This window comes from Phyllostomus hastatus, unplaced genomic scaffold, assembly GCF_019186645.2.
Source record: "Phyllostomus hastatus isolate PE091 unplaced genomic scaffold, TTU_PhHast_1.1 phas_contig_80, whole genome shotgun sequence".
Taxonomy (NCBI): Eukaryota; Metazoa; Chordata; class Mammalia; order Chiroptera; family Phyllostomidae; genus Phyllostomus; species Phyllostomus hastatus.
In genome coordinates, this window is record NW_025333960.1 from 11,693,612 (window position 1) to 11,705,586 (window position 11,975).

The 11,975-nt window shown below is 38.7% G+C and overlaps 1 protein-coding gene across 2 annotated transcripts in view; it reads right to left on the reverse strand.

Annotated features, from left to right (window-relative positions):
- Positions 1-10,447, reverse strand: part of ARHGAP28 (Rho GTPase activating protein 28) — a 217,992-nt gene extending 207,545 nt beyond the window's left edge. For both annotated transcript variants that reach the window (XM_045850289.1, XM_045850288.1), the window contains exon 1: positions 10,052-10,447. In XM_045850289.1, coding sequence (XP_045706245.1) covers positions 10,052-10,227 — 176 coding nt within the window. In that variant the 5' untranslated portion in view covers positions 10,228-10,447. The remainder of the gene's footprint in view (positions 1-10,051) is intronic.
- Between the last annotated feature and the right edge of the window lie 1,528 nt (positions 10,448-11,975).

Here is an 11,975-nt window from a genome sequence, read left to right on the forward strand (position 1 = left end):
AGCAAGGACTTTTTTATGGTCTGGATAAAAGGACTATCATGTTTGTTTAGGATTGGTATAATCAAAACCAGCCTCACTTGGGCTTCTTCTAAGCAATGACTCATGTTGTTTTAGCTGGTGTTGACTCATCGCCCCACAAAGGGTGACACAGCTTTAAACAGGCAGTGTACCGCCTGCTTTTCCAATTACATGCTTTCAGCGACTGGAAGAGGTGGGAGTTCTCTAGAGCAGCTCTTTCTGCAACTAAGCACAATTCAGATTTTACAAACACAGTTGCCAAGTCAACCTTGTAATCACTGAGCTTTATAAATGAGGAGGGAAAGAAGTCAAGTTGTGGTATGTTAAAAATCACAAGGGCCAGGCATCCCCTGTTTTTCAAAACAGAATGTGCGGAAACTTACAGTCAGCTTTTTTCCCATTTAATTGCTTACTCTATTGAGGTCAGCAAATGTTTTTCTTTAAGATGCCAATGAAAAGTTGCAGCAAGTGTGTTTTCAAGACTCTCCAAGTTAAACCTAATGAGATAACGTGCAAGGGTAGTTGCAAAAGTGTCTGAAAGGAAACTAAGGAAATGCCATTCTCACAATCATTACCACCTTTTCTCTAGGTCTGCGCTGTTCATGTTTCCCAGTTAGAAAGCCAGTTTTCCCTTCACCCGTGATGACTGGCTGTTGGCCTGGCTGCTCCTGAAACACCCTGGGCCATGTTGTGGGCCACAGTCCCCGGGTTATGGGAGCTGGTGGCCAGCAGTCAGCAGAAGGTATTCAGAGCCTGGCTCATCGGGCTGGGTATTCCTTCTCAGGGTCCCAGCAAGACGCTTCCATACTCTGCTTCCCAGTTGTATCACAGAGATTGTTCCTTGCAGTCCTCACTCTTGACTGGTTTTTCATGATGCTTAGTTCCTATTAATAACATACTCTGAACGATCTGGCTGCTTAAGAATAGTTAGAGAAGATGTCTGAAAACATGGCAGTTAGCAGAGAAGCCCAGACCACTCTGTGTATATGTAACTAAACTAACTGTCCAATCTCCGTAGTTCTGGTGTGCTAGGAACCAAAGTTTATTAAAATGAATACCTTCAAATACAAACACAAGTGCCCAGAGCCTAGAGGCCATTCTGATTCTGACTTCTCCATAAGATTCAAGTCCAGACTAAGACGGGCCCTGCATTTGTTTTCTAAAAAGAAAGCCTTGAAGCCAAATCTAGGCTCAGCATTATCCCCGGCTCCAAGGCTACTGATGGATAAGGACTATGCCCAGGTTTAGGGGAGACTAGGGTGGTTCATGGGTCTGGATTGCCACAGCCTGTTTTATCTCATCCTAAATTTTTTATCAAGATTTGGAACAGAACTGATCTTCGAGAAGGTATGGTCCAGGACCTGACTTGGTTTCTCGGGTGGTTTCAAATCAAGACAAAGTGAAAACTTGGCTTGAATATTGGGAGACAAAAGAATAAATCCCCATTAATTTTTATGGAGTGTTTTCTCAACTTACATTAAGAATTCTTATGTTATAAGTCATATTGCAAAGAATAAAGTGGAAAATACATTTTTAACCACAAAAATCTATCTTAGTATCTAAAGAAAGCAATTGATAAAACTAAAATGAAGAATTCTAAGAGCTAATTCCTAAGAACATGAACCTAAGGATTAAAGATTAAAAACTGCCTTCCTCACTCCTGGAAAAAAAAAGCTATAGGAAGATTTCCTGCTTAATTTCTTTGTCAAGTTGAATGACTTCTCTAGCACATTTTGTTTATTTTAAAATATTCTTACCTAAATAAAAACTATTTTTTATTTTGCATAAAAGGCAAAAATAGTTTTTAAATTTAAAAAAACTTTTTGCACTACTTTCAGGTGATAAAATTGTTCAAGTTATGTATATTCATGTTTAACCTACTCCTGCTTATTCCTTTAAAACAAAGTAGAAATTATTGCAAAAGGAAAGACTACATCAAAACTAAAGATCTGTAGAACCTACAATGTGGAGATTGCTACAGCTGGTTGCTGGGGGGCTACAACACTGTCCCTACTCAATACACCTACAACCAAATTCAGGCAGAAGGAACGTTAAATACATAATATGTTAAATAACATTTCAAGATTTAAATAACAGGTTTAAAAAGCACCAGTTTCAGAAGCATTGGGTGGGAACCCGGGCTCTATCATTAGCCCACTGTGTGATCATGGGCTACTTCTTTGTGCCTCAGTTTCTTCCTGTCACAGGACTATTGTAAGGACTCAACGAAATAATACATGTCAAGGTCAGGAAGCTACTGATAAAACTAGGCCTTTCTTTTAAAGCGCTGACACCACAGGACAGTGCATTTCTTATTTCTTAATAAGAAATTGTTGTTATGGCAGGTGAAAACTCTTCAGGCAACTGTTCTGAAGGAAGTCTTAAGAAGTTTAGTCTTTATTCTTATTCCTCGACTATGTTTATTCTCTTTTGTTTTGCTTTTCACCTCCTGCCACTTAAACATGGGTCTAGTCCCAACCACAGACATGCTCACTTTGTCACTGTGTGAATTTTCCAGTATGGGAGTGAAGGTGCGGAACAGTGGGAAGGAAAGGGATCAAATGTCATGTTATTAGTTAAATGTCATTTTAGTACATTTAACAATTTGTTAAACACCTGTCAGATTTCTCCACTGATCTGTAAAAGTAAAATCCTTAGAAGGATCTTTGTAGAAAAGTAAATGCACTGACCAGTGTTTTCTAAGTTGATTTTCGTAAATAAATACTGAACAAGAAATTATCTTCCCTATACATTACAGATGTGTAAGATATAAAGATTTATCCCATATACATGAAAGATCATCAGTATCACAACTAAGAATTACTAAACAGCACAAATAAATCTCACGTGTTCACTATTTAAAAATGACTGCATACTACGCAGCCTTTTGTCCCCCTTTCTCTGTCTTGCCCTTCATACTGGGCGCCTGGGAGCAGCCGTCACCTGGTCAGCCAAGGCATCAGAGACGGAATGCGTAGCTTGAACTAGTTTTTAACAGTAACATAAGACACTTCAGGTGGTTCCCCAAGTGCCAGCGAATATGTTCTCCCACCTTTGGAGTTCCTTGGCACTTACTGCCTGTCAAATGGGTAGTTTTAGCAGTAATATTCATTTTTAAAAGAGTGATTTAACACATTTGATACTCAGAGAATGTGTCATAAGCCCCAGATATTTAAGAAGATGAATACATAGTAAAACAATCTATTGGTTTTGTTAGTTCCCAGTTTAGAGAATAAAGCAGCTTTATTATTTTGCTTTGATGCACGTCTCCTAGTAATCACAAAGAGGTGGACACATGAAACTTCATGTGATGAAGATGATACATCACAAAAAACTCACTAACTCAAGTAACCAGAGCACATCAAGAAACTGAAAACAAACAAGCAACCCCAAAAAACATTCAAAGAAGCCGAAATAAATGCTATCAAAATCTTTTGTTAGATTATACATTTTAGTCCTTTGAACAAAATTTTCTTTACACAGTTCTAACAAGCTTGAACATCTAATCAAAAATGAATTACAAAGCATGTTAAAAAGAACCATACTAGAAAGAACAGAGAGCTGCCAAAGGCTTTCAGGGCTGCCTGAAAATAAGGGGGAAATAAAAATAGCAATAAATAATATTTAACTTACATGAGAAATAAAACAATGCACCAATATATAAACTATTTACTATTAAGACAAGAAAACTTAACATCTCAACAGGTGCCTTACTACAGTATCATAAATTATGATATTGTTTCTGTACTATTTAAGGATATGTCTAACTTTTCATCCAAAGAGGGTTAAATGCAAAACAAAGTCTATTGCTTAAATGGATAAACTATTGCCAAAATGTTCTCCCAAGGAAGTTTTTCCCTTCCTTTGCTTTGCTATATAACATTTTACTTTTATTCTTTGATGGAAATGATATCTAGAGACCACAAATTGAGAAAAAAAGAACTGAAATTACTTTAGAAATGAAATAGTTTGGTTTAAGGATAGAATGAGAAAAAATTTTGATTATACACAAATTAGAGTGTTTGCTCTCATTCTAATACATTTGTAAATGTTCAAGTAACATCTTAGGAACACTGGAGGGGAAAAATGTTTTCAGGAGGTAGAAACATAGTTCTAAGAAAGTAAAAGACTCAGTAATAGTCTCCAGCAAAGTGAGATTTAACAACTACCTTTTTTAGTGCAGAATTTAACTTAGTACCTTTCTGATTATTTTTTTCTTATTCCTATGATAAAATTTTACTTCTAAAAAATCATGTAATTTTAAAAATCAGAGAATTTATTTTTATAGATTCATGAACTCTAACCAGAAAAAAATATAAACCATTTTATTGTACTTTGTGACAAAACCATGAAAAAATAGAAGGTTAAATGACTATTGATGCCTTTTTTATTTGGTTGACTTTTTAAAGGTGTACAGTACCTCTCCCATGATATATATATGAGGTCTGTTCAGAAAGAGTCCAATCATTGATTCGTAAAGAGCACGGTTTGCACAACATCGATATAACCTGGCAGCCAAGCAGAGTAGACTGGAATGCCCATGCAGAAACAATGGTGACTTCACTGTACTAGCCAGTGGGGTGGCAGATGTCACTGTACCGTGTGGCCTTCAAAATGACTGAGTAGAGCAAGAAATACGCATCAAATTTTGCATTAAGCTTGAACATCCCTCTGTGGAAACTATTTGGATGATTCAGAAGGCTGCAGCCATGGCAACTGATGATTGGCATCTTCATCACAACAAAGGGTCTGCTCATGCATCATGTCTTGTGCAAGGTTTTACGGCAAAACTTCAAATCACCGAGGTAACTCAGCCCTCCTACAGCCCAGGTTTGTTTGGCACCCTGGGACTTCTGGCTTTTCCCAAAATGAAAATCACCTTCGAAAGAGAAGACCATCAGTAAGTTTCAGGAAAATATGACAGGGCAGCTGATGGCAACTGAGAGAACTGTGTGAGGTTCCAAGGTGCGCACTTTGGAGGGGACCGAGGCATCCTTGTCTTATATACAATGTTTCTTGTATCTTCCTCAGTAAATGTTTCTATTTTTCATATTACATGGCTGGATACCTTCTGGACAGACCTTGTATATTACAGGGGGTAAAATAGTTTTACAATAAGGAAACCTGACAGACATCACCTTAACTAGGTGATCAGAGCTAACATCAACATCAATGAGACATAACAATATCATATACCCCCAATGTGATATACTGAGAAGAACCTGAAATCATTCTGCAGAATTCTCACCCAAAATGCATAACTTCAATTCAATCATAAGTTATCAGACCAATCCAAATTGAGAGACTTCCTTCAAAACAACCAATTAGTACTCCGAAAGTGCTAAGGTCATAAGAGACAAAAGTCAGATTGTCAGATTGGAGGAGGTTTGGGAGGCATGAGTAAATCCAATGGAATCCAAAATTTAATTCTACAACAGAAAAATTCAAATTCCAGTGGAAAAAACTGGTGAAACCAGGATAAAATCTGTAGTTTAATTAATAGTATGGTACCAGTGTTAATTTTTCAGGGTTTTTAAAAAGATTTTATTTATTTTTTAGAGAGGGGAAGGGAGAAAGAGAGGGAGAGAAGAATGGTTGTGTGAGAGAAACATCCATCAGTTGCTTCCCACTCAGCCCCAACTGGGGACCTGGCCCCCAACCCAGGCATGTGCCCTGACTGGGAACTGAAGCGGCAACCTTTGGGTTTGCATGCTGGCGCTCATCCCACTGAGCCACACCAGCCAGCGCTAATTTTTCAGTTTTAATAATGAAGCTATGGTTATGCAAAATACTAATATTGGGAGAAGCTGAAAGAAACTTACATAGAACTCACTGTACTACTTTTGCAAGTTTTCCATTAAGTTCAACATTATATCAAAACAAGTATATAAAAAGTTGTCATCTTCATCTACATGAAAGGAACTCTATAATACCCTAAGTTTTCTAAGTTTTTGTGGATACATGAAGGATTAATGATCAGGGAGAACTGAGTAGGTTAAAAATGGGCAGAGCAACCAGCCAAATGTTTAGCCAAATGACATGATCAAAGGAAATATGCCAGATGTTTTCCACTAGCTCTACATATGGAAGCACCTACACTCGGCAGGGACCCCCTGTAAAGAGAAACCAGAGACACAAACTCTGATTTCAACCACAGCATGAAGACTGACCAATAAATATCTTATTCTCTGTCAAGATTTCTATTTCCCTTATTATTCCTGAATCCTCTAGAGGTGTAACTTGTGTGCACCAGAACTTGGTGTGCCTGTGTATATGTCCATAAGCTCATGTAAATATCTTTTAATTAATTTCAGTCCAGGAAAGTACCAATGAATATGTCATTAAATTTAGTCTTTTCTACAAAATAGTTATTCTCTACTCATCATTATTTCCATTTTAATAATATCTTTCTCATTATAGTTATGATACTATTAGGAAACAATATCCCCTTTACAAAACTTTTAACATTGGTGTAGAATTAGAATTCCTGGGATAACCTTGGTTAGCTTCTATATTTGTTTTTGAGGAAGAGTTGTTTCTTCTCTTCTTTTATTTTTATCCTCTTTCAGGAAGTTTATGGCATAAAGAGATAAACATAAGAAATACTCATGGCCATTTAACACTATACCTTCACTGAGAAATGTCATCTATGTTATTTCTATATTACTTAGAAAACCTTTGAAACCATAAGATATCCCCAGCTTTATCTCAGCTACTTTTCATGTTGTAAGTGAAGTTATTTTGTATGTATGTCAACATTTTCCCTATGGATTCTGAATAAGGGTGTAGGAGCTTAGCTTCTATAAAATCACATGATTCTAAAGATAGTTCCAATCATTTGTTTAACAACTAAGAATTTATAATCCTTCCTTCTAATTTTCCTTTATGGTATAAAATATAAAGGATAGAACGTTTGTGGAAAAAGAAATTTCTTCTCCTCTTCCCAACAAATATTTAGTACTCTTGAGTCTATTTCCTGCATGAGTAAGTTTTGGGGATTGGTACCAAGACTGTTTTATTCTTCTCCTTACATCAACAACTGTGGTTAAAATTAATAATAGTAATAATAAAGCTAACAACGATCAGATGCTTGCTTGGTGTTAGACACGATTCTAAGCAACTGAAGCATGCTGTCAAATGCCACATGGCAGCCAATGGTGCAGGTGATGTGTGGGTCTGGCAGTCTAACCCCAAGCCTGAGTAACAGGAAAGTAAACTTCACACTGGTTACTGGCTACTTACTTTAATAAAATAAAATGGACAGGCCCCCCAAAATCACAATGGACACCCAGCTTCAGAGCTAAAGATTAACAGGGAGAAGTGTACAATTGAGCGGCCATTACTCAGCTTCAGCCAGTGCTGGCAGGCAGCAGCACAGGCCTAAGTAGCTGCATCCTCTGAATTTCTTTCCCTCCTTCCTTTCTTCCTTCCTTCCTTCCTTCCTTTTTTCCTTCTTTCCTTCCTTCCTTTCTTCCCTCCCTCCCTCCCTTTCTTTTTTTCTTGGAAGCCAGCAGTACAGAGTTATATCAGAAGCCTCTTGATTTTGAAATGGTGCTGTGTATTTCAATCATTTTATAAAAAAAACTATTGGTCTGAAAGTAAAGAGCCATATTCTCATGGCAGGGACTGTGTCTCATTCCTCTTTGTATGCCTAACACCTAATAAGCTGTTGGCACATAGTAGGTGCAAAGAAGGCTGTCTTCTACTGTTAAAAAACCTGTCATTTTATCTTGGCCATTTTATAATTTTGGTAGGAATTCATTAAAGTATTCTACAACTATTTACGGAACTACAACATGTCAGCCAGTGCTCTGGGCACTTGGAATACAGTAGTGAAGAGAAGAGAATAGTGAAGAGAGCAACAGTGAGAGAGAGAAAGGAAATAGATACTATTTTAGTGAAAAAAAAATAGGCCAAAAAATATCAAAAACACATAAACTCAGATGGAGAAGGTTGGAAAATAAGGAGATGGTTTGCTTTGAATTGAAGCCATACTACCCAGAGCTACAGAATGATACTTGGAAAGTTAGATACAATAGTCTAAGCTTCCTAATGCCATATTGGTCACTACACCACAAATATGTCACACATATGTAAGCAATTTAAAGGAAAGGGTATTCTTGAAAAAGAGAGTGCTTTCTACATAAGTGGAACAATACGATCTTGCTCCTTGGCTTGAAAGGAAGTATTGATCAGTAGTTAGTGAGTCAAAGGTTAATAACTTGGGCTTGATTATTTCTGTTATCAGGCTCATGATTGATGGTGTCCTCTGGCTCCATGAAATACAGGGACCTCTTTTTGATTGCTGTTACTGAGAACCAAGAAATCAAGCTATTCTCTAGTCATTTAGTTGCAGGGGCAGTGGTCATCTACATCCTGCATCAGAGGGTGAGTGGTACAAAGGTCCCCATAGAGAGGGTACAGGGTAATCACCACAAGTGCAAACCTGGAGCAACATAAATCTAATTGGCAACTTGTATGGTAAAGCACTAGCTAGCTATGACACACAGCTCTTCTGCTCTCATGTATTATCATTCCACAAGGCCACATACTGAGTTAATGGAACTTCTCCAGTTTGCTTTGGAAACGGATATAGTTTCAGATAGCCCAAATGGCACAATCTGGCTATTGCTCCTAGACAGCTGCTGGGAGTCATAGACAGAAGAGCTACTGCAGGGTCATCCAAAAAAGCACAAACCTGGCCCCTTGCTTCTTAGCTAATTACTTATATCTATTTAGTTCCTCATAATTTGAGTCATTATAGTGAATGGCCAATGAATATATTTAGAAAACACCCTAAAGACAAATGCAAGTTTGTATGTTCAAGCAGCCTTTAAAATAATGTATGCAGACCCTAAAGCTGGAAGGAAAATGTTATTTTCTCATTGTCTTTATATAAAAATTAGATTCTACTCGACCTGCTCTTTTTGGAAGAAACAATATTTTCTTTGTTAGCCAAGTCCAAAACAGACCTCACACCAGCGCATCGTGTTCTTCTCGTGTACACTAGCCAAAGGAGTATTCCTTGAAATAGAAGTCACCATCTGTTGAAAGCCTCACAAGTCAATTAAATTAGAAAACAAATAATCATTATCGCATAACTAAAAAGTATGAGAAAAATAAATGATTGAAAATAAATATGCAAAAAGCACACCACTCAAACTCCCAACTTGCAAAGAACACCATTCATCAACGGACCCACAGCAGGCAAATAACCATGTTAAAACAAATCAAACTTCCCCTAAATATGTGTCAGATATCAAACCATCTCAGTAGTGTACCATTTTTGTCTACCCACAGAAACTTCTTAACATTTTTGATTTAGTGAGTGGAAGTCTCATTGGCTTTAATCTTGCATCAAATAGAAAATGATAAAATAATTTAGCACAGATTACTGATTTATTAAATCTAAAATGCACTTAATGACCCAAAGGAAATACGTTATAATTGCATATAAAGGATAAAGTCAACATTAGCAATAATAAAATGATACCAATGTATTTACACAATTCAAAGATTTTTTTAATCTATAGATAAAATCGTCTTTAAAAGTCTACTGAGATTTACTTTTTAGAGAAAGTAGTACGTTTTAGCTCGGGGGCATGGAGTTAACTCTAAAGAAGCTCTGGATAGTATTCGAGGATTTAGGACAATGTATTTCAATTTTTTTCTCTTTCTGCTTGTGTTTCATTTTAAATGATTTTTTAAAAAATTCTCCAATACCTCAAAGGGTGAATCTGGCAGGAATGAGGCATATGCCTACTATCACCAAGTTGTATTAAGAACACGACTATGCTGCTAATAACCTCTGCTAAACATGGACTTAATTAAGCCTTTGCGCGTGAGACTTTGTGCACTTCCCACTTCCAATCAAAGACAACACAAAGAACAGTAGGCTCAACTCATCCAGTCCACCAAAACCTGAAACAACAATCAAGTGACGGCGGTGGAACTCCCTGGCAGAAAACCCCGCTGCAAGCTGGAACCCCCAAGCCCAGAAAACCCCTGCTCCTTTCGGAGCGGCTCTTGGTACCTGCTGCCCGTGTGGCTGCTGGCGGCCCCGGGAGCGCAGCGCGGTTCGGAACTGGGCGGCTGGGAGCGAGCGTACGAGTGGTAGGCGGTCAGCACCACGCCGCCGGAGTCCTCCACTTCCATCGTCAGCCGCGCATGTCTCGGCTCCCGCCCGAGAACAAAGGCGGGGACCAGCATGGACCAGCACCGGGACCCCGTCACCAGCGGGGAGGCTGGGCCCGTCCGGTTCCTAGGGGCTTTCTCCGGGCTGTCAGGGAAAGCCCGCCCCGCCCGCAGTGCAGCCCTATTAACATGGATTGAAAAACACGCCCCGGAGCCCCGAAGGGGGGTGGGGGAGACGAAGAGGACTGGACCGTGGGGTAGAATCCCTGTTTCTAGGAAACTAGAAACCGGCCTTGATCCTTCAGGGCTTGAACTAGCTGCTCCAGTAAAGTTTCTCTTGCTTTGTTTCTTTTCCTTTTCCTCTAATCACCCCGCCCCCTCCAAATACACACACACACACACACACACACACACACACACACACACACACACACACACACTTCCAACCGGAGGCTTATCCCATAGTTAAGAACATTTCCTGCCTGGTAGCAAGGAGTGAGAGCAAGAAGCCGTGAGTTGGGAGCCCGGGCTGAGAAGGAGAGGAGCCAGGTCTACATTGTCGTCCGGGGAAGAAAGGAAGAAAATGTGACACCTCATTTAAAGCATCCACATCAAAAATTGAAGAACCGGGTTACGTTGCTGTGTACTTAGTCAAGTTACAATAAATTTGATTTCCTTTCTGGCAGGTAATTCCCTCTTACAGCAAGCAGCACATATCCCTCCCTCAGCCTCAGGGCCACAGCCAGCAGACTCTGACCTCTCTCCCACATCCCTTTCCTCCTCCCAATCCTAATCAAAGTAACAGACACTGCTTTCAGCTGCTCTGGAAATTAAACTTAATTCTTATGGGCTGAATGCATGTTATTTCTAAAGGTCTTCATGGGTGTGGGAGGGGCGACGGAGGAGGCTAGAAAGAAGACTACAGAAACTCTGTCTTTCACACCCTGACTAGGTGTGTTACCTGCTGACCCTTACACGCCCCTGGGAGATAGAGTGGAAAGGGAAGTTGCTTTACCCCTCACTGAGGAATGATGGCCTCAATTAGGCTACATAATTTCTCAGAATGTGTTTCTGCATCTGTGAAAGGGGGAAATAATATTCTTTTCATGAGATTAAAATCACCAATCACATGCTAAGTTCTCAAGAAATGTGGTTCTCTCTACTACTTCCTTTACAATCAAGGGAGGCATTTGTTTTCACTGCAGTTTCAGAGGTTGGGAAAGCAAGACATTTTTCATCCGAAACGCTTTTTTATAAAGTGTTTTGTCGATGAAAGAAAGGGTGGAATAACAACTAACATGTACCAAAATACTCATGTGTCGGATCCTGCACGTTAGCCGTTCAAAAACAACTCCATGAGGTAGGTGGTATTATTAGATCCCAATTTTATGAATATACTTATCAAGCATCCGTGTATGGAAAAGTTACTGCAAAGAATGCTTCATTCTCCCAAACTTTCAGATACAAAGAGGCATCTGTTTACCTACTGTGTCTAATGCCAAATACATCAAAACTAAGATAATACTTTCTTAAAATGTGAAACAAAGAAATAGTGTTAGTATTGATACATGTCCACAATGCCTCATCTATAGTAAAACCTTGGGACCAGACACATTGCAGAATTTATAAATATCTTTAGTTTTAAAAAGTAACGTGGTGCATACACAATTTAACATAGAACACTCTCCATTGGGACAGAACTCTTTTTTAAACATACCATTTCTTTATCAAAAATAACTGACCCTAAGTGGAATAAATAAAGTCTACTAATAGCCTCACATTGACTCAGATCAGGTTTGTCACCAAATATATTTTGGCACCAA